Source organism: Myripristis murdjan, chromosome 14 (assembly GCF_902150065.1).
Source record: "Myripristis murdjan chromosome 14, fMyrMur1.1, whole genome shotgun sequence".
Classification (NCBI taxonomy): Eukaryota; Metazoa; Chordata; class Actinopteri; order Holocentriformes; family Holocentridae; genus Myripristis; species Myripristis murdjan.
Window position 1 is genome coordinate 14,124,651 of NC_043993.1, and position 21,979 is coordinate 14,146,629.

General features: G+C 40.1%; 2 protein-coding genes across 3 annotated transcripts; both read right to left on the reverse strand.

The window, feature by feature from the left end:
• Positions 1–5,342: 5,342 nt before the first annotated feature.
• LOC115371856 (nicotinamide N-methyltransferase-like) lies at positions 5,343–19,381 on the reverse strand. Of its 2 annotated transcripts, XM_030069427.1 has the most exons (4): positions 19,298–19,381; positions 6,764–6,904; positions 6,145–6,352; positions 5,343–6,022 (listed from the first exon to the last, which is right to left on the reverse strand). In XM_030069427.1, the coding sequence occupies exons 1-4, from the start codon at positions 19,362–19,364 to the stop codon at positions 5,599–5,601; spliced, it is 840 nt and encodes a 279-aa protein (XP_029925287.1). In that variant the 5' UTR covers positions 19,365–19,381; the 3' UTR covers positions 5,343–5,598. The 2 variants fall into 2 exon arrangements, with proteins under 2 accessions (XP_029925287.1, XP_029925286.1); XM_030069426.1 differs by lacking the exon at positions 19,298–19,381 and having other exon boundaries at positions 6,764–6,988.
• Positions 18,056–19,292, reverse strand: LOC115371178 (nicotinamide N-methyltransferase-like; the record flags this gene model as incomplete). The annotated part of the gene is made up of 3 exons (XM_030068357.1): positions 18,056–18,479; positions 18,602–18,809; positions 19,157–19,292. Coding segments are annotated over 3 exons (768 nt in total), but the record flags the coding sequence as incomplete, so codon positions are not given.
• Positions 19,382–21,979: the final 2,598 nt, after the last annotated feature.

Consider the following 21,979-nt stretch of genomic DNA (forward strand, 5'->3'; position numbering starts at 1 on the left):
CTCTCTCGCTGTTCCAGCGAGGGTCCTTGAAGGGGGGGAGTGTGTGATGGCCACGGCCACACAGGGTAACATTGCCCCACAACACCACACTTTTTCACCATATTAGTTCAGTTTAGTTTCATTACTTTGTTATCTGCACAGGTTTATTTCATTTGCAGTCAAACATACTTAAATAATTCACATCACACTGTCTGATTTAGAATTTGTTTATTTGCTTTAGCTTTACATTGTTTAAATGGAGTGCACACATTTTTACAGTGTATAGTTAGTTAGCAATCATTTGTTCTATTAAGCTGTTTTTTTTTGAGTTACCGTGCTGCTTGGAAGGTCTGCTGGCTGCTGAGGAAAAAGGTGTGGCTGTGGGTGAGGAGCCCTTAAATACTGGAGCCAGCTGATTGGAGGCAACCACTGCTGCAGATGTCATGGGGGGGTTTCAGGGTTTAGTTAGGTTTCTTTGTGTTTAGTATAGTTTGTGTTAATTGTGTTGACCCCTTGTGTGTTATTTGGTTTGGCCAAGCCAGTATATAAGTTCCCTTGTGTGTCATTGTGGTAGGTCAGTTTGTTTGGTTCACATTTGGTTTAGTTGCTATTATACTGAGTTCAGTTATATTTCTTTGACCTCTTTTATAGGCCTATTTTGTAACGTTTGCTTGTGATTTAAGTTTGCTTTTGGGTGAATAAAACCCCATTTTCATTTGAAACTCCTGTTTCCTCGTTGCCTTACTGCTTGGTCCCTGACAGTTGGAATTGGGTCCAGGAGACATGTAGATGAATTTGAGGAGGAGATAATTGAAGTTAGTTCCAGTAGATTAATCTGGGAGAAGGTCTCTAGCTTATTATCTTTGGTAGATGTCTCAAGAGGTGTTTGGTTAATGCCAATTGTGGGAAGGATGTTATCAGTTTTATCTCTAATGGCTAGAATCTTATCATTAAAAAAGTTCATAAAGTCATTACCAGTGATGGGAGTAACGGCGTTACAAAGTAACGGCGTTACTTTTATCAGTAACGAGTAATCAAAGAAATTACTGTTTCCCCCGTTGTAACGTCGTTACCGTTACTGACAATAAAATGCGCCGTTACTTGCCGTTACTTACTACTAATACTTATTATTATTATTTTACTATCCTATTCGAAAAATGTGTGTCTCGTGGAGAAAAAGCGGTGTGTCAATTTTCAAACCGGTCGGACTTTGCAGTTTTTCGTAACTTATCAACATGCATGGAGAATGACTGAGCACAAATTAAAAGAATTGTCTGTGTTCTCCGACGGCAGAGCGGATAGTTTCGCCGCCTGTCGTGCAGAAGACCACGGGTTCAATTCCCCATCCTGACTAACTGACGTTACTACTTTAAACTATAATGTATTGCTTTTTCAAAGTAACGTGGCCAACAGACAATGATAGATGAAATTTGACAGCAATGTCCACACTGCAACAGCAACGCAAAAATATGTGCATTAATAAGAGGATTTAAGAAAAGAAAAAAGTAATCATAAAAATTACTTTCCCCAGTAATTGAATTACTCTTCTGCAGCAGTAATTGAGTAGTAATCAAAATTACTTTTTTACAGAAGTAATTAGTAATTGTAATTTATTAGTTTTGTGAGTAATTGGTCCCAACACTGGTCATTACTACTGAGAGTTGTAGGAATACAAGGATCAGTAGAGTTATGACTCTTTGTAAGTCTAGCTAAGGTGCTAAAAAGAAACCTGGGATTATTTTTGTTTTCCTCTATCAGAGATGAGTAGTAGGCCGTTTAACGACGCGGAGGGCCTTTCTGTAAATTTTTAGACTATGTTGCCAGGATAAGCGAGATTCTTCCGTTTTGGAAGAGCGCCATAACCTTTCGAGTCTCTGTGAGGTTCGTTTCAGCTCACGAGTATGTGAGTTATACCATGGAGCTAACCTCTTTTGTTTTATAGTCTTCTTTTTAAGAGGAGCGACGGCGTCAAGTGTCGTTCGTAGTGACGCTGCAACGCTATCGCAGAGATTGTCAATTTGCGAGGGACTAAAGGAAGCATACGAGTCATCAGTTAAATTTAGACTTGGTAATAAAACTCAGAGCTGATGGGAGTTAAAATTAGCAACAGCAGTATCAGATAAGCATCTAGTAGAGACGCTTTTTTCAAGCGGACGGTAATCCTGAAGAAGGAATTCAAAGGTAACCAGATAATGGTCAGATAAGAGAGGATTCTGTGGAAACACTGTCAAATGTTCAATGTCAATTCCATAAGTAAGGACAAGGTCGAGAGTGTGATTATCTTTATGGGTAGGTTCATTTACTCTCTGAGAGAAGCCAATTGAGTCCAGTAACAAAATGAACGCCGTGTTCAGAGAGTTTTCCGTGTCAGTATGGATGTTAAAATCTCCAACTATAATCACTTTATCAGCGCTGAGAACTAAATCTGATAAGAAATCTGGGAATTCTAACAGAAATTCAGAATACGCTGAGTTAGGAGGACGGTATATAATGGCAAATAAGATTGGTTGAGCTGCCTTCCAAGCTGGATAAAAAAGAGTAAGAATTAGGCTTTCAAATGAATTGTACTGTAGGTTTTGGTGTTATAGCCAATTTTGAGTTAAAAATAGCTGCAACTCCACCGCCTCGACCATCCCGAGGAACATGAATATTAATATGGCTAGGAGGGGTTGACTCATTAATACCCACATAGTCATTTTCATTTAGCCAGGTTTCAGTCAAGGAGAGTAAATCAATATTCAAATCAGATATCAGCTCATTTACTAGTAGTGATTTAGGAGACAGTGATCTTATATTCAAGAGCCCACATTTAATTATCTTGTTGTCTCTATTTACATTATTAGTAGAGGAGGTGTTGATTTTTATCATGTTTTTGTGATTAATTCCTCCTCTTTTTGCTTTTGGCTTCAGTGGTCGGGGGGCAGACACAGTCACTGTCACATGCACTAAATAGATACTATCTGTATCTATTTAGTGCATGTCTGTATCTGTGCTCAAGTTTCAGCCCCTGCAGCCCCACCCCCCTTCAGTCAGACACATTTGGCAAAGATATAATGGCAAGGTCTGCAAAATCATTGCATAAGCTAATATAATGGAGAAACAAAATAAAAAGAGAAAAAGTGGATCAGAAAAACTAAGAAATAAATTCAGTAAAGGAGATTGCAGAAAACCTGTTCTTCTCTTTTCCTGTCACTATTGCCCCTGCTGAGGAGACTGTGGAGATGGTTTACACAGTGCCCTGCAGCAGGGGCGTAGCCAGTATTGGGCCTGGGCGGCCCACCCAGTTTGTTCACTGGCCCGCCCAGACAGGCTTAATGTTTTTTTTTTTTTTTTGTTAACAATCCAATAATGATTGAGTGGTTGTTTGAGTGATTAATTTGATATGAACATGGGCTGTATTCGTTTTTGTGAGCTTAATGAAAGCATAATATATTTTTCATTTTAAACTCTATTCCGTTGGTTCCCAATGGGATGTGCACGGCCCAGGACAAGAAGACTCTGCAACGAGTGGTTAAAACTGCCCAAAACATCATTGGAACCCATCTATCAAGCCTCAGTGATATCGGGGAGGTGAGGTGCCTGCGCAGAGCCAAAAGGATCCTAAAAGACAACAGCCACCCCAGCCACAGCCTGTTCACCCTGCTGCCGTCAGGCAAAAGATACAGAAGTATCCGCTGCCGTACCACCAGACTACAGAGCAGCTTCTTCCCTCAGGCTGTGAGACTACTAAATGCACCATCTGAACTCCTCCATGTTTAATCATTTCATTTTTTATACAACCAATTAATCAATCAAGAGGGAACCATATTTTAATCTCATTATACAATCTGTTGTATAATGACCAATAAACTTCCTTATATCCTTGTATCCTTATTGTTTTTTATTGCATTTTTATTTTTCTTAGCATCACCTTTTTATACTGTTTTTATTGCCGTTTATTGTATTTTATATTTCCTTTGTATCGCATTTGTATATTGTTTTTATTATCTTTGTGCATTTGTATTTATAAATTGTAAATTACTTTGTGAGTTCTCTTTGGGAAAAGCGCTATATAAATAAATTTTTCATTAATTCATTCATTCATCTTCTAAACCGCTTATCCTCACAAGGGTCGTGGAGGGTTGCTGGAGCCTATCCCAGCGCTCATTGGGCTAAAGGCAAGGATAAATAAATTTTTACTTACTTTTTTTTTTTTTAATTACTTACAGTTCTAAACCACAGTATTGTCTCCCTTATTTTAACACTTGTTGTGGTTGCTGGAATTAATTTTAAGCAAAGGGTATTTTTTTTTATGTTTAATTAATGTTGCTTTGAAAATGTAGAGCAACTAAGTAGAACTACTTCTGTGAACCTGACATGATCTACCAAATGTCAGAGTGCTACATCCATCTACAAATATTAGATGTTGGTATTTTGTGGGATTTTAGTTGTGGTATTGGGAAACAAAACTGTAATGTCTTGTACCAACTTCATACTGATGTTGAATACAGATATAAGTCTTTCTGGTAGTGTGGCCTGTATCCTATGTTCATTAGACGTAAAATATCCTGTAAGCATGGCATTCATTTGTATTTAAAGTGATAGATAAGATTGTTATCCATGCAATGGTTCCTGCATGTGTAATAGATCCTATTTTGGTTGACCCAGACCTATCATGTCCTATCACAGCTCAGATTTGATCACCTACAGTATCAAACAGCAAATACCACTGTGTGGGTAAGAACCTGGACTACCATTTTAAGATGTGCCATTGGGTATCAACATCCCTCATACGAAAGACAGCTCCATCAGTGTGTGGAACAACAACCTGATACTGGATATTTTGTCGGCTCTGTTTTTGCTTCTTTTTCTCTTCTTGCTCCTTGGTTTCTGCTGTATGGCTGCTACATTTCAACCACAAATCCATTTTCTGGAGTTTTGGCTTGTCTGGCTTCCCGGTCATAGTGAACAAACGTCTTTGCTCAATTTAAACCACAAACACACAGTTGACGCCCTCAGGAAACCCAGAGGGAAAACTGAATATAAAATACAGCTTATCAAACTTGTATTTACATTTTTATTGAACTTGTTATAGCATAGGCTAAATACTTAAGGAATTACTGATATTTTTTTGAATGAACATCTCACATCCCAGTACTCCAACATACCCCTGGGGGTATGTTGGAGTAACTTAATATAACTTCAGCCAGGGAGAAAACCTGCATAACTGACCTCTGATACAAACAAGCATGAAGAAATGATAATCCCAGGTTAGACAGATAGATTGATAGATTTACTTTATTGATCCCAAACTGGGAAATGATTATGTTACAGCAGCATCAGTAGAAACATAAAAACACACTGTGTTTTTTATGTTTGGGGAAAAAAGAGCTCTAACAAATAGTTTAGTACAGACCCACTGACTGTGAAATATGTTAGGCCAGTTCTTTGGTTTAACTGGAGGTAAAGCTTTAACTTAGAGAAAGAAAATGTATTGATCTAAGTATAATTGTAATCACTGGTTTATAAATCTGAACTGTTACACAACTAGGAGTAACAAATTACAGTATTGTTTTTTTTTTCAAATTTGATTATAAGGACTTAAAAGTAGTGGGTGGCATAGACTGCATATGGTCTTGTTCAGTCTTTAAGAGCAGTGAGGTAGAAATATGCCTCATAATTACACTTGCTCTTGAGCTCTGTGCCCTCATCCTTCTGCAGGATGAAGTGCTGTATGGACAGGCCCAACTCACAGAGTGTTTTCTTAATAAAATCTTGGCTTAGACTGAGCACAGGGAACCTCTCTTCCCCCACTATATAGAAAGTCTCATTAAGATCTCCAATCATCACCAGGACTCCTCCAGGCCGCAGCAAACCCACCATGGCTCCCAGTGAATGCCTGTAGGCCTCCTGGTCTTTACAGGCAGCCTCCAGACAAAGAGATGATATGATGCAGTCTGCAGGCTCTACTGTTACCGGCTGGAACGGATTCTCCAGGTTGGTGTCACATTTTAAGACGTTTTTGATCTTCTGGCGGAGAGTCTCTTTAACGACTGCCGGAGTCCTGCAGGAGAAGACAGAGAACTTAATTTGGGATGGATTAAGTAAGAAATGAGAAATTTAAAATAAAAATTTTGGTGGATATTGAATTGTGTTGCATTATGGAATCATGTTTTTATGCAATACCTTCTCCCCTCCAGGTCACAGACAAACTGAATATGGGCATCCCAGTTGAAGCAGCCCTCCTCAGCTCTTATCCACTTCTCTAACTCCCTTCTGTTGCTGTCTGTATAATCAGACACCACGATCTCCTCAAAGTGCTCACAGGCGCTGATCAGAGTGTGGATGTTAGGCCCTGTCCCAACCTCAATCAGCCTCTTGCCCCTGTATTTGCCTGAATCCAAACAAGTCATGAAATAAATAAATAAAAAGTAAACATCAGGTGTCAGCTGTTAGAGGACAAAGTTTGAATTCATGTCCTATAATTTCAATATCAGGCAAGATGAATAAGTGTATGCCACCAGTTGAAACACAACAGGTGGCCATCAATTCAAATTGATAATTCTGACTCTTGATAAATAGACCTACAGTGCTTGAAATCTATAATTCAGTTTTGCAGATGTTTGCTTACATTGGCCATGTTTTAAAACTAAGTAAAAGAGTAATTATGTGCAATGTGTGAGAGTCTTCTTAACTTTCCAGTTTGCCCACTAACCCTTCAAATTTAAAGTGACTTAGCTTCTAATTCACACTTAGATAAACAGCAACTTGATCAAATTTATTGAGGAAGGTTTAGTGTGTGTACCTGTTGAGAAGGTCTGGCTCAGCTGACACAGCACAAAAGTCACAAAACGTCTGATATCTTTCTGCTCTGGTGCGTCCGACAACTGGTAAAAATTGTCAAGATAGGTCTTGGGATCAAACTTGCTCTGGTACAGCTCCTGATCTGAGTTGGTCAAGGTTCTGGATTCATCCATACTGTCTTGATCTCTCAGCCTGAAGATGACAGACATGCAGGACACAGGTTGCTAATATCATGTGACTATATTAGTGAGTGAGTGCTAGTGTTTTAGTGACTCATCATAGATACTGTAATGTGATATGTGTTTGTGTGTGTCAGTGCATAGGTGGAAATCCCGGGGGGGTTAGGGGGGACAAGACCCCTCCATCCATAAAGTTGTTTAAATTATGAATAATATAGTGTTATTCAATGAAAGCACAATGCAAGCGGTGCTAATTATAAATGTAAAACAGTGTGTTTTTAAGTGTTAAAAAGTTATGAACCCCTGCCCCCATGCCTCAAAGTGGTTTGGTCCGCATCCTGCTTTTGGCAGAGCAGCAGCTCAGTAACTTTCCGTCAGACTGAGAGGCACATTGTGTTGATCACAATATTCAAATTCTATCATTCTTGGTGATACATGTACAGCATTAAGTATAAGAGGGTGGTACAGTCGTGCCAGACAGCAATTTTTTCATGTTCCCTCCGGGAATTACTCTCTGAAATTTTGCTGTTTGTTTCCCCCAATAATGAAATGGGATTTTCGCCCCTGTGTCAGTGTCTCGCAACCACAGTCAGTGAGGACCCATTATGGTGCTTGCATGATGTAGTGGGTGGCCTAATGCTAGCAGTGTTTGCCCTTTTGCATCCTGCTATTGCCTTTATTTGTATATAAAGGTCTTTAGTAACATTTCAAAAAAGTAAGCAACGCAGAAGTTCAGTGCAGTTCTACAAGAGGTTGAGCTGAGGCTTGTAGGGGAGACTGGGGTAAGATGAGCCATTTTTCATATTTAGGATCACTACATCAAGGCAATCATAGTTTTGTCGCTAACTAATATATCTGCATATATTTCAGGATGTTGTGCATCTCTTCAAACAAACAGAATGAGTGTAAACATAACTGTTTCCATAATATAGCATGTCCAAAAAAAGTGGTCTCAACTTACCCCGTGTATGGGGTAAGTTGAGCCGTATCCCTACTCACCCCACACCCTCCTCCCCACCTCCATCCAACCCCTCCGTCACCTTCTCCCAGTCACTTCTTCACATTCATGTGTATTTTTATGTATTAAACACAGTTCAACAGGTACAATAAACAACTGTTTTAACATGCCTTAAAGTGCGCTTGGGAAGAGAACATTAACAACTGTGTTTTTGGAAAGAAAACACTAGAACACTAGCTTCTTGGTGTCCTTGCTGACAGTAAGGTCAGTTATGAACATATGAACGTAACACATTGGCCACCACAAAACTGAGATTCATTGGATCTTCATAATATTCCACCTGTCGAGGTTGCAGGGGAATACAAATTGCTCAGACCTCCTTGCTGTACCACCAACACTGTGAGGTTTGGGGAGTTTTAGAGATTTAATATTTAACCCTCATAAATGCTTAAGGGGTCAAAACGGCCTGAGCTGGTGGCTCAACTTACCCCTGGCCAAATGGCTCAACTTACCCCAGAGCTACCATTTTGACTTTTTTAGTCCCCACAGCTAAAATGGTGCACTTTTATGCTAGATTTATGACCTCATGTTGTAGCTCATAGATACCACAATTGATGTATAAAACAAATTTAAAATGATCTATTTTGGTTTTAACACAATTCTCATGAAACTTATGATAGACTAAATTCACTTTCAAGAGTAAAAAATGTTTTTTTTTGGAAATAAATGTCTAACAACTTTACCCATGTGGTTCTTACCTTCACAGACTCCATGAAATGATGCCTTCCTCCTAAATATTTGGTCACATGATCAATATTTTTTACCGTTTCCTAGCAACAGGGGGTGGCTCAACTTACCCTTTGGCTCAACTTACCCCAGTCTCCCCTACTGTGAAACATTAACGTAGCCAGGCCAAGCTTACTTTGTGTGAGCTGGTTGGACATGTCGACCTGTGTGATTATTGATGTCCTGAGGCTCGTCCCCGTCCTCCAGCTTCCTTTCTTTCTCAATGTCAGACCAATTTAGTTCTCACATCTGAGCTGCAGCAGTAACTTAGTGCTGCAACTACTCTAGCAGAATTAGACAATATTTGAAAAATTTTTATTTCTTAATTTGCCTTTCAGAATTGTTAATTTTACTGTATCTTTATTATGTAATGCAGTTTGAATTGCCTTAATTTGCAAAATCCATATGTGCAGGTCGGTGCACATGTTTTTACTGCACACAAACACTTTCACACAAATCAGCATGAAAACTATCACCCCTGGTGATACATGTACAGCATTAAGCAAATATTACTTTAAAATACTGATCCTTGATTGGCTCATAAAAAGTGGTGTAACAACCAAGCAAAGCAGCTCCTCAAGGAGGATGCAGTGGATATCAAACATTACCAGTCCTGTGTTACTGTAGCCAGCACATTTACTAAAATTGGTGTGCTACAGACAAGATTAGCTTGGTGCGCCTAATTTTTTTAAACAAAACTTAAGGTTGCTTTCATACCAGACCAAGAGGACTCGGTTCTGGGGGGCTCAAAATTGTAACATTGTTGATTTATCATTAGTTTCGGTTCTGCATTTACACTCTGATTTTCGGAAGCAAAGCGAAGTGAACTTTATCAACAACGTCATGTGGTTGAAAGGGACGCTCCTCGATTGGACAAACAGGGAGGGAACTCCTTCCTTTCCTCCTGACCCGGAAAAACAACAAACAGCAAACATGGAGCGGGGTGAACGTTTAGCCGTTTTGGGCTTTATGCTTTTTCTCCTTTTCATTTATCATATGAACACGGCTCTGCAAACCATTCTGACCCTAACCATAACCTTTGTTCTTATCGCTATTTCACATTTCTTTCTTTCTTTAAAGTTTATGTTGCTGACGTGAAGGGATGAAACATAGTCGGGTAAACAGACTTGTGAATAGCATGTAGATCGGACAGTGTGCGATCTAACTAAGGGGTTCAAAATTTTACTTTCAGATATCACTACAAAAATTCACAAGTTGATTACACACACAAAGACAAGAAAAAAAGTCAATTACAAGTTCTTTGAATTATTCTGTTTACACATGCATATCACACATCTGATTTGATATGCGCTACTCCTACAACTACTCCTACAACAGAAGGTCGAGATGGAAAGAGCTCACCACACAGGGAAACCAGGAGGCGACAGACCAAGGCCGATTGTAGCGAAATTACTCAGATACAAGGACAAATCAACCATCTTGCAACGCACCAAGTCACTCAAAGGAACCAAAATCTACATTAACGAAGACTTCACGGATGCCGTTAGGAGAAAGAGGAAGGAGCTGATGCCGGAGCTGAAAGCCACGAGAGAAAGGGGTGATGTTGAGTATCTACGCCACGACAAGCTGGTCATTCATCCTCGCACCAGTACTCCGAATCCACCCAGAGGCCCATAACTGACACCCAGCAATGCCAGCTACACCCAGAGATTCATAATCACCATCCACATATGCAAACCTCGCCATAACAACAATCACAAATCACACACACCCAAGACAGTGGATTGCGGATTTTGAATGTCTTCAAAATCCGCAATCCACTGATTGTGATGACATTGACATGAAAACAGTAAAATGGGTATTTGAGGGTATTTGTAAACCACTAACTCATATCTGCAACCTATCATTCCAAGTTGGACAATTTCCTTAAAAAAAAAAAAATGAAAACAGCAAAGATCATACCAATGTACAAAACTGGCAACAACCACCTCTTTACAAATTACAGGCCTATCTCACTACTCCCACAATTCTTCAAAATCCTAGAAAAGCTATTTAATGATAGATAAACACAAATTACTCACTTATAGTCAATATGGATTCAGACCAAACCGGTCAACTTCACTAGCCTTAACCGAACTCATGGAAGAAATTACCAATTCCATAGACATTAAGAAAATAGCCATTGGGGTATTCATAGATTTGAAAAAAGCTTTTGACACACTGAACCATGAATTACTAATCGTGAAGATGGAATGCTATGGGATTCGGGGGGTTGCATTGAATTGGGTGAGGAATTACCTGAAGAGCAGGCAACAATTTGTAAAGATCGGAGAAAACGAATCTGATTATCAGTACATTGAGTGGTGTCCCCCAGGGGTCAGTGCTAGGACCAGTATTATTTAATATATATATAAATGGCATCTGTAAAATATCCAATGGTTTAAAATTTGTTCTGTTCGCAGATGACACAAACATTTTGGCTCCTGGTGAGAACCTACAACTTCTGTCCTTAATCACCCCAGAAATCAAAAAAATAAAAAAAAATGGTTTGATAATAACAAGTTAACAATGAATTTGAGCAAGACAGAAATCATGATATTTGGAAATTACAACAGAAATGGTCATATACAGGTGGAGATATTAGGTGTATCTTTGGAAAAGGTACATGAAAATAAATTCCTTAATGTAATAATTGATGACAGAATTTTCTGGAAACCTCACATTAGACATGTACAAACAAAACTATCCAGAAGTATTTCAGTCCTTGCCAAAGCAAAACATATCCTGAACAATAAATCACTCCATATTCTCTATAACTCACTACTCCTACCAGGGCTGCCCCTCCCTACATGCAGAACACGCAGCTGCGTAGGGCCTCATGATCCGTGGGGGGCCTCATTTTGCCCGCGGGCACACGCAGTATGTGCGCGATGCGGGTGATGTGCGCGGCACGCGCGCAATGCCCGTGAGACTAGAGAACCAAGTCAGCCCAAGCCAGGAGGAGAGAAAAAAGAGACCTGTAATCTGACACCTCACTGCACTCATCTCTGCAATGATTGACAGCAATCTGCATCTGATCAATCAGTGGTCAGATGCACCGACACTGCTGCAGGTGAGGAGAGAGATGGCTTCTAAGAGGCATTTTGAATCTGGAGCTACTAAGAGGAAAAAAAACTTACTGTTCAGAAATATGGGGAAACACATACAGAACCTCTTTATATCCGCTGTGCATACTTCAAAAACGAGCCATCAGAATCATCCATAATGACAGTTTTTATGAGCACACTAATCATCTTTTTTTACCGTCAAAAATTATTAAACTACATGATCTGTAGAACTAAAAACTGCACAAATAATGTTTAAAGCAAGTAATAAGCTTTTACTGGGACCCATACAGAAAATGTTTTCTAAAAGAGAGGGCGACTATAACCTAAGGGGACACAGCAACTTAAAAGTAAGAAGTATAAGCACAATGAAAAAGAGCTTCTGTATCTTAATTTATTGTGTAAAATTGTGGAACAGCTTAAGTGAAGGGCTAAAAGGTTGCTGCAGAAGGTTCCGCAGCATCCGCTGCAGAACAGCCAGACTCAGAAACAGTTACTTCCCCCTGGCCATCAGACTGCTCAATGCCAAATAACTTGTCATATGGACAATACATTTCTGTGCAATATATCTTTACGGAGGTATGGTTTCTTCAGGCCCAGGGTGTGTAGCCCAGTCCGGGAAACACCCCTGGGATGAGGAGAATTAATTACCTCCTATTTGTGCAATAACCCCCCCCCACCCCCCCTCCGCCGCCCGCCCGCCCAGCAGCTACGTACGGACAATACATTTCTGTGCAATATCCCTTTATGGAGGTATGGTTTCTTCAGGCCCAGGGTGTGTAGCCCAGTCCGGGAAACACCCCTGGGATGAGGAGAATTAATTACCTCCTATTTGTGCAATAACCCCCCCCCACCCCCACCCCCCCTCCGCCGCCCGCCCCGCCCAGCAGCTACGTATGGACAATACATTTCTGTGCAATATCCCTTTATGGAGGTATGGTTTCTTCAGGCCCAGGGTGTGTAGCCCAGTCCGGGAAACACCCCTGGGATGAGGAGAATTAATTACCTCCTATTTGTGCAATAACCCCCTCCCCGCCCGCCCAGCAGCTACGTATGGACAATACATTTCTGTGCAATCTTCCACTGTTAACACTGTTTAGTCAGTTGTTTTCTTTTTCTGTTGTTTACATTCTGTTCTTATTGCACTCGTTATTATTTACACTGGTTATTCAGTTGTTTACGCTGCTCAGTCCGTTGTTTACATTCTGTTTTATCTAGTTATTCTCAATTGCACTCATTATTATTTATACTGGTTATTCAGTTGTTTACACTGTTTAGTCTGTTGTTGTACATTCTGTTTTATCTAGCTATTCTAAATTGCACTCATTACTATTTAGCTCCTGTTTTTTAGCACTAGTTATATAGACCATATCATACCAGTTATATAGACTATATTTATGTATAATATTTATATTTATATATACCTAAACGGTCCCACAATTCCATCTCTGCTGTAATCCGGAAGCCAAGCAACGACATTTCGTTGCCAAAATCTCACTGCTGTGTTTTTTTGTGCAATGACAATAAAAGAAGTCTAAGTCTAAGTCTAAGTCTAAGTCTCTAAAACAAAGCAAAAGCATAACTCAGTTTAAGAGGAAATATAAGGAGGACATTTTCACAAGATACAGGAACATGGATGAGTGAAAATAAATGTGTGAACAATATTTTTAGGGCCCGAGCACTGGAACAGTGCGAAGCCCTATTGTTTTTGCTTCGTTTTTTTTTCTTCTTATTATTATCTCGTGTCATTAGGCCTTAATTTGACCCCCTAAACATGCTCAAAAACTCACCAAATTCGGCACGCAGGCCAGGTCTGGCGAAAAATTTGATAAAATGGACAAACGGACCCCCAAGGTGCAAAAATGGGCTCGGTAGCGCCACCTAGGCACACAAAGGCAGCCGCTGCGGCCCACAGGAATGTGATAAAAACACCAAACCAACGCCGAAATGTAGGTCTCATCAAGCCCGACAAATCACGCGCTGACACCCCCGACCTAAAACCAACAGGAAGTCCGCAATTTGCGTTGGAATGTTCACGTTCTCGCCCAAAATTCCGCTTGGAACAAAATCTTTCTCCTCCCAGGGCGTAAATGTCAGCGGCTTGAAAATTTAATAGATGACAGAGGACACAGTGCTGAACAAAAGTTGCTAAAAACTTGTTATTAATTCGAATCGTTTGGATTTTATAAGCCCTCCAAGTCGGAGGGGCCAGAGCCAAAACCTCATTTTTTCCCATGGAGTTTGGTGTGAAGAGGCTGACTTTTGGCACTAATTAAGCCCCTGGAGTCTAAAGTAAAAGTCTGACAGCTTTGGAAACTATGCAGATGGAAAGAGGACAAAAATTCCTACAAAAATATGTAGTTTTGATGTGGATTGGACCAAGTTTGTGGGAGCTGTGAAGAGTTTTCAAGCGTTTTTGACTCTGGTGTGCTCTGCTCTGCACTCTGCCTGGACATGTGACTCACTCTAGCTGCCTCAGGAATGCGCAATACACACCCATTGTAAGAGCTCAGAGGGAGCAGAAAACACTCTCAAACTAAAACTGCCATAACTCAAAAACGGTAAAAGATAGCAAAAACATGTAAATGGGAGATTTATAGATCCAAGTCTCGTGACTCATTTAAGCTTTTAATCAAGTCTGTAACTCAAACAGTGACCGAGCTGTGACGCCTCAAACAGGGGTGGGTTTTCTGGATTTCTCCACTGGATTGAATGAGGATTTCTCTGTCTGCCTGCATTTTGGTGTGATCATGCCACAGCTGCCACTACTCAAGTCAGTCACACACTAGGACATGCTAAGGGCGCCATCTGCTGGAGGGGCGCTGCTAGTGGCCAGAGGGGCACCAGCAGCGAATGTACTACCAGTGGGTTTTTGTTGGCGTCGTGTGTGTGTGTGTGTGTGTGTGTGTGTGTGTGTGTGTGTGTGTGTGTGTGTGTGTGTGTGTGTGTGTGTGCGTGTGTGCGCACGTGCGTGTGTGCGCACGTGCGTGTGTGCGCACGTGCGTATGTGTGTGTGTGTGTGTTTGTGTGAGTGAGTGAGTGAGTGTGTGTGCCTGCATTTTGGTGTGATCATGCAGAAGCTGCCAGTAGTCCTGTCGGTCACACACTAGGACTTCCGCGGCCTTTCAAAATAAAAGCCCAAAACTCTTTCACAATAAAAGCACCGAAAAATACCCTTAAAACTGGAACAAACGGACGAATTGTCTGCGCTTCGACACGCGCGCCGTCCCCGACGTGCACGGGGGGGCGAGGGCCCGTCCAACGCTGCTTGCAGCTTTAATTTCAACTTGAAATTTGATGGCCCTGCGATGGACTGGCGGCCTGTCCACTGCCTTTGCCCTGTGTGCGCTGACCCCTTGACCCCTATGTTAGAAAGGGAGAGGCTGAAGAGAACAAGTCTAAGTTAAGTAACTCATGCCTTCGCCATTCTACAAAAAAAAAAAAAAAAAAAAGGCTTATGGTAGCTGCTTTGGCCAGTTTATAGCACTACTGCAAATTAGTGTAAGCAGTTTTAGGCATCAACAAAAATGTTGGTGACTATTGATACTTTTTTGTTGTTTATGCCAAGTCAGTTTGTTGGTGAAAGGGGGCAATTGCAAGAGCTTCGTATTGCTGAAAAGCCAATGAAAATCATTTGGATATAGTGAAGTGAGGCTTATTCTGGCTCTGTTCCAGGGCATTCGTTTCCGTGGCTTGCCTGTTGTTAGCCTAGCCTCTAACAACGGCTTGTCATGGAAACCAACAGAGCTAAGCTAACTGTAAAAAAAAAAAAAAAAAAAAAAAAAAAAAAGCTTCCACCACGGCTAGCTGATAAAGTTAACTTTCGCCAATTCCCATCGACAGAAAAAAAACCCATTATCCCCTCTCAGAAATGCCATAAATGGAGGCATTCACTGCTCAGAGGAGAAAAACACTGTAAAAAGTGTCAGAGGCCAGGGATGGCATCAAAGCATACGTGTTCCAGAGTTGGGACATGAGCATCGTAACCCTCTACCTTCGGCCCCTGCTCCATTCTCCATAATATGCTACATCAAAATGAATGCCATGCATTTCTACATTTTCTACACCATCACATACAGGTAATACTGACTTCAAAATGTACATTATAGCACCACACCCCTACCCCAAGATACTATATTCAACAAATATAATAAGACTTTGATTCTCTTCATCTTATTTAATCCATGATACATAACAAGATGAAAACTGACCTACATTGTCCAGCTCAACCATACTCATTATTTAAAACCAGTTTCAGTGGGTGAATTTGGCAAGGACACAGCAGCTTTCACATTTGAACATTCATTCATCTTCTAAACCGCTTATCCTCACTAGGGTCGCTGGAGCCTATCATAACGCTCATAGGGCAAAGGCAAGGAAACAGTCCATCACAGGGCAGACAGACAAACACTGACATCCACACACACAATCACACCTAGGGGCAATTTAGCTTCTCCAATTCACCTAACCTGCATGTCTTTGGACGGTGGGAGGAAACCAGAGTGCCCGGAGGAAACCCACGCAGACACGGGGAGAACATGCAAACTCCACACAGAAAGGACCTTGGGTGGGAATCGAACCCAGGACCTTCTCACTGTGAGGCAACAGTGCTAACCACTGCACCACCGTGCCGCCCTACATTTGAACATATCAAGACAAAGTTACTAAAGACAATGTTACATTCCTAATTAGTTAAATATCAATTTCATACTTCTGATCTGTTATTCTCAAACCTGTTATCTCAGAGGTGAATTTAGGTATTGTGACATGAGCAGCTGCCCAGAGCAGCATCTTGCTGGGCTGGCATTTATCTTTTAATTAATTAATTAATTAATTTTTCAATGCAGGACATTGCATGGTCAGTTTTCTATTGCTCATTTGCATGTCATGATGTCATAAACTTGTGGGCGATTCTAGTCTGCAAGACCAAAAAAAGGTCCAGAGGGATTTATGGATCATCTGCTACTCTTCACAGTCAGTTCTCCATGCAGTGGAAAAGGAAAACAAAGGCAGTCCCTGAAGGTCACAGATTCTGGTTAATCCCAGGTTCAAGGACAGTTCCAACTTCACTCTTGACAATCAAAAAAAGGCCAAATGTGGTGGCATATTACAGATGTGAGGGGAAAATAACAGGCAAAACAATCGACGAAAGTCTGATCTTGGACCAAATGAAGACCAAGAGGAGATGAAGAAGAAGAACAGGCAGTTCATTGAAAGATGGAAGTGGCTATAGGTAAAAAAAAAAAAAAAAAAGGTTAGTGCAGTGATTGCCAGATTTATAGAACTGACAAGGCAACAGGCATGTCATTTGTTACTGGCATAAACCAGTCTAACATAAACACACACACACACACACACACACACACACACACACACATGCACACATGTAGTTTACTGAGGGTGCATAGATATAAAGGTTTCTTGTTAAAATAGAATTTTATTTCCATGCTGAGTGGTGAGTGACTTTGGAAAACCACTAGCCAAAACGTTAATGTCAAGTCCTGATAATCACCCATTTTCTTGTGTTAACCAATGTCAGCTATTATGCTATGATGTCTCTGTCTCTGGCACAGCTTGATTATGTCAATGGTGTTTGTTCTGCCCTACAACAGTGCTAATTGGCCCATTGCAACCAAGAAATTGGGCAATGCCAGACTTGTTTGAATCACTCCAAGTTTTTTGAAGCAAACATGCGATTCACAGGTCCGCAACCAAGCTCCCCCAAAATATCAGGGATGATCCTGCTCTGCGGGTTGGAAAGAATGACCTTTGTGGTCATATGGGTTGGAGGACTTGCTGCCATGGGTGGCAGGTGGAAGTATCCCACATCCTAAATTGCAACAGTGAAACCCCTGTGAGCCAAGGACTCATAATGTTGAGATGATTATCATGGAATTCTGACCCAATTATAATAATAACTCTGAGATAATGATCATGATCTGAGGAGAGATGATGCTGTGTAGAGGCAACAGTTCATTCAAGCCAATTTTATTTCCATCTTGGGTAAAGATATGGACGGAAACTTTGAGTCATTAATGGTACTGTCTTGAGTTTGTAGAATTCTTCTAGGCACCTTTAGGGATGGTAGGTTTAATGTCATTTTTTGCTGGCAACTGTGGGGGAAAACATGACAGGCATTCACAGTATGTCTCAGTAAGAATGCTTTCTTGCCAGTGTCACATGCGTTCAGGGGCCCCAGAATTTCTGTCAATACCATAGCTTGCATAATGCCCAGATCCAACAACTCTGATACTGGATTTAATCTGAGAAAAAATAAATTAAAAGTGGAACATGGCATACATAGTTCAATTTTTATGAGCAACCAGGTAGAAAGATGCTTCATAATCACATTTCAGGTTGACCTCTCTGTCTTGAGCCTGCTGCTTGATGAATTGCTGTACAGACAGGCCCAACTCACAGAGTGTTTTCTCAATAAAGTCTTGGCTCAGGTTCACAGTGAGGAACTTCTGATCCCCCACAGTATAGAAAGTCTCATTAAGATCTCCAACCAGCACCAGGACTCCTCCAGGCCGCAGCAAACCCACCATGGCTCCAAGTGAATGCCTGTAGGCCTCCCGGTCTTTACAGGCAGCCTCCAGACAGAGAGATGATATGATGCAGTCTGCAGGCTCTACTGTTACTGGCTGGAATGGATTCTCCAGGCTGACGTCACATTTTAGGACGTGCTTGATCCTCTGGCGGAGAGTCTCTGTGACGACTGCCGGAGTCCTGCTGCAGAAGACAGAGAACTTAATTTGGGATGGATTAAGTAAGAAATGAGAAATTTAAAATAAAAATTTTGGTGGATATTGAATTGTGTTGCATTATGGAAGCATGTTTTCATGCAATACCTTCTCCCCTCCAGGTCACAGACAAACTGAATATGGGCATCCCAGTTGAAGCAGCCCTCCTCAGCTCTTATCCACTTCTCTAACTCCCTTCTGTTGCTGTCTGTATAATCAGACACCACGATCTCCTCAAAGTGCTCACAGGCGCTGATCAGACTGTGGATGGTAGGACCTGTCCCAACTTCAATCAGCCTCTTGCCCTTGTATTTACCTGAATCCATAAAGGTAGGTAAAGAAAATAAATAAACATCAGATGGCAATTGTTGGATGACAAAGTCATAATAAGTTTATTTGAGCTTTTGGAACACATTTCAGCTCTAATTAAACTGATTAACAGAGCTCTCCCACAGGCTCTCAGTATTTGATAGATATATAGATACAGTGTAGGCTGTTTGTTTGCATTGGTGATGTAAATAGGGTAAAAAAGTCTCTTGTTCCAGTAACTATGTATGAAGTAGGTAAGTGTTTTTTGACTTATCGATACCACATTAGCACTTTAAACTAAGTGAATATAGCTTTCCTTTCACCCTCAGATGAAATACAGTCTGATGGCACTACCTGATGAGAAGGTCTGGCTCAGCTGACACAGCACGAATGTCACAAAACGTCTGTTGTCTTTCTGCTCCGGTGATTCAGAGAACTGGTAACAGTAGCCCAGATAGGTCTTGGGATCAAACTTGCTCTGGTACAGCTCTAGATCTGAGTTGGTCAAGGTTCTGGATTCATCCATACTGTCTTGATCTCTCAGCCTGAAGATGACAGACATGCAGGACACAGGTTGCTAATATCATGTGACTATATTAGTGAGTGATAACAGATACTGCAATGAGTGTGTCGCGCAATAAAGACCCACTTTGTATGAAATACTGTAGCTTTTCCCTTGGAATGTTGTCTGTTGTTCCCCAATCCATTTGATCCTTTTTGGCACTTCTTCTTTATTTGATAGTGACAGCAGAAACAGGAATGGCAGATGATGCTGCAGTAAGGTCACAGCCTTTTTACATTCTACATGCTCTACTAGGATAGCAGGGTGCCCCGATACAGGATATACTGTATGTAATCCCAGTATAGTTTCCACTCAATACATGAGTCAAATAATAAACTCAGCAATGTGAATTTGATGATAAAACACAACGGTAGGGTCAAGTCAACCCAGCTTGAGTACTGTCCTATTGGGAGCCAGTGGTGTGGGTTATATTATTTTATTTTATTTTATTTTATTTATTTACTTTAATTGTTTGTTTAACCCAAGAGATTTTTTTGAGTGTATGGTCACCACAAACATACATGCCCATTCAGAAAAACAAGTGGCATTAAACCTCAGAGACATGGATGAATATTGAAAACCACTGGCCTATAGGAATGATCTCATTCTGCCCTCTTCTGTCCTATACTCTGCATGACAGCTGGAGGAAGACACCATGCACTGTCCTGCTCCTGCATCTCCTCACTTCAGTTAATTAATCTCAGTGGAAAAATGAATTTAAAAAAAAAAAAAAAAAAAAAAAAGACAGCCACAAAAAGTTACATATTCAGTTTAAAGGGTGGCTAATGCAGTTGTTATCAAAGTGCGGTTGGGGGACTGTCAGGGATTCATGCTTCTCAAGGTTTTATTTGAGACATTTGGTTGTGACCAAATGTCATAAAATATACTATTTAGTGAGCAAATATTTAGTTTCACCAGAGCAATTTATTCATACTCAATGGAAGTAATACATTAAGAACTAACTGCATTTTATTTATTTATTGTAAATTACACTTTCCTCAGCAGTACTTCAGAACAAAGGCATTTGAATATAGCATAATCAAAAAGACTTGCAAGCTGTCTGTATATAAAAATGTCTAATAAAGTCTGTAGTTAGCATGTCATCTTTTCATCTTTATTGTATCTCTCATTGTTAAAAACAAGTGCCTAATTAACCACTTTAATCAGACCCTCGCTACACATTTTAAACAAATTTTTAATTCATTCATACATCCATTCATTCATTCATTCATTCATTTAAAATACCAAATTAGAAGGCCAAACTGCTATTCTGGGTAATTTTTTTTACCAAATTTTCTTCAGTTAATAGTTTTCTCAAGATAGGTACTTCAAAGCAAATCTGTTTTAATCAGACACAGACACTTTTCACAACATCATTTTTGTTCAATTTTCCTAATTTACTAAGATGTAGATGTACTTAATTGATCTACAAGTTAAATATCAACAAAAGGTCAGCAGAATGTCAACAGTCATAAATTATATGATTATTATATATGGCAATTTTATTTTAGATATTTAACCTACAGATCAACAGATATTCTGTTTTACATCTATAGGGGACTATCCAAAGCAAGTGTGGCCCATGTAGGAATATCATATAGTTCATATAAATACACACAGAAAAGAAAATATATGCTATAAGCTCAGTTGCTAAGGTTAATTAGTTACTAAGCCAGTTAATTTATTCTCCATTAGGAATTCACAAATTAACAAGTCAGACAGAAATCAACCACTGGGAAACCGATTTGAAAATTAAACTTACCTCAATAAACCTTCTTTTGACTTATGTCTCTATATTTCTTGAGATTTGTAGAGCAAATATTTACACTCCCCTCTTTATGTTTGTGCTTTCCCTCTGTGCACCAGCTTTCTCTGCCTGTACGCAAAGGGCTTGTGGGAGTATTAATAAACCTGAGAGTGTATTTTAAGGACAGTAGCAACTGCCACAGGCTGCCACATGTCTTGTATACAGTGTGTACTAACCCACCATCCAGCTGGGTCAAAAAAAAAAAAGTTAATATTGAACTTAGGTCCACCTTGTAATAATTCCTCACAACTATTTCAGTATTTCAGTCTATCTACATGTATTACCACTTCCAGTGTCCTCTGTAATTTTTTTTTTTTTTTTTTTCATTTAGAGATTTGATAACAATGTATGGAATCATCAAATATTCTTTCAAAGGCAAAAGTGCTGCTTAGACTATTTAAAACAAACATAAAAATATTTTGGGTATCATATTACACACAATCACACACACACACACACACACACACACACACCTATACATATCTATCTATCTATCTATCTATCTATCTATATCTATCTATCTATCTATCTATCTATCTATCTATCTATCTATCTATCTATATCTATCTATCTATATCTATCTCTATATAGATAGATAGATATAGATAGATAGATAGGTATAGATAGATAGACACACTGCTATTATATGGCTGCATACAGACAAGCTATCTCTGAGGCAAAATCAGTCATTGCTGTTATTAAAGATGGAATCAGTTTATTTGGAGTGTCGAGGCCTCTTGCCACACAGGTAAGTCTGTTTCCCGCACGGTCACACTGAGCTCTAATACTCACTGTGACCACCGATAAG

Bases quoted from the DNA above. Each gene is read 5' to 3' on its own strand.
- LOC115371856 (XM_030069427.1), bottom strand. From the start codon at position 19,364: ATGTCTGTCATCTTCAGGCTGAGAGATCAAGACAGTATGGATGAATCC. The intron at 6,353-6,763 runs GTACACACACTA...GTTTGGATTCAG, and splicing joins GAGCCAGACCTTCTCAACAG to GCAAATACAGGGGCAAGAGG. The intron at 6,023-6,144 runs GTATTGCATAAA...CTTCTCCTGCAG, and splicing joins TGTGACCTGGAGGGGAGAAG to GACTCCGGCAGTCGTTAAAG.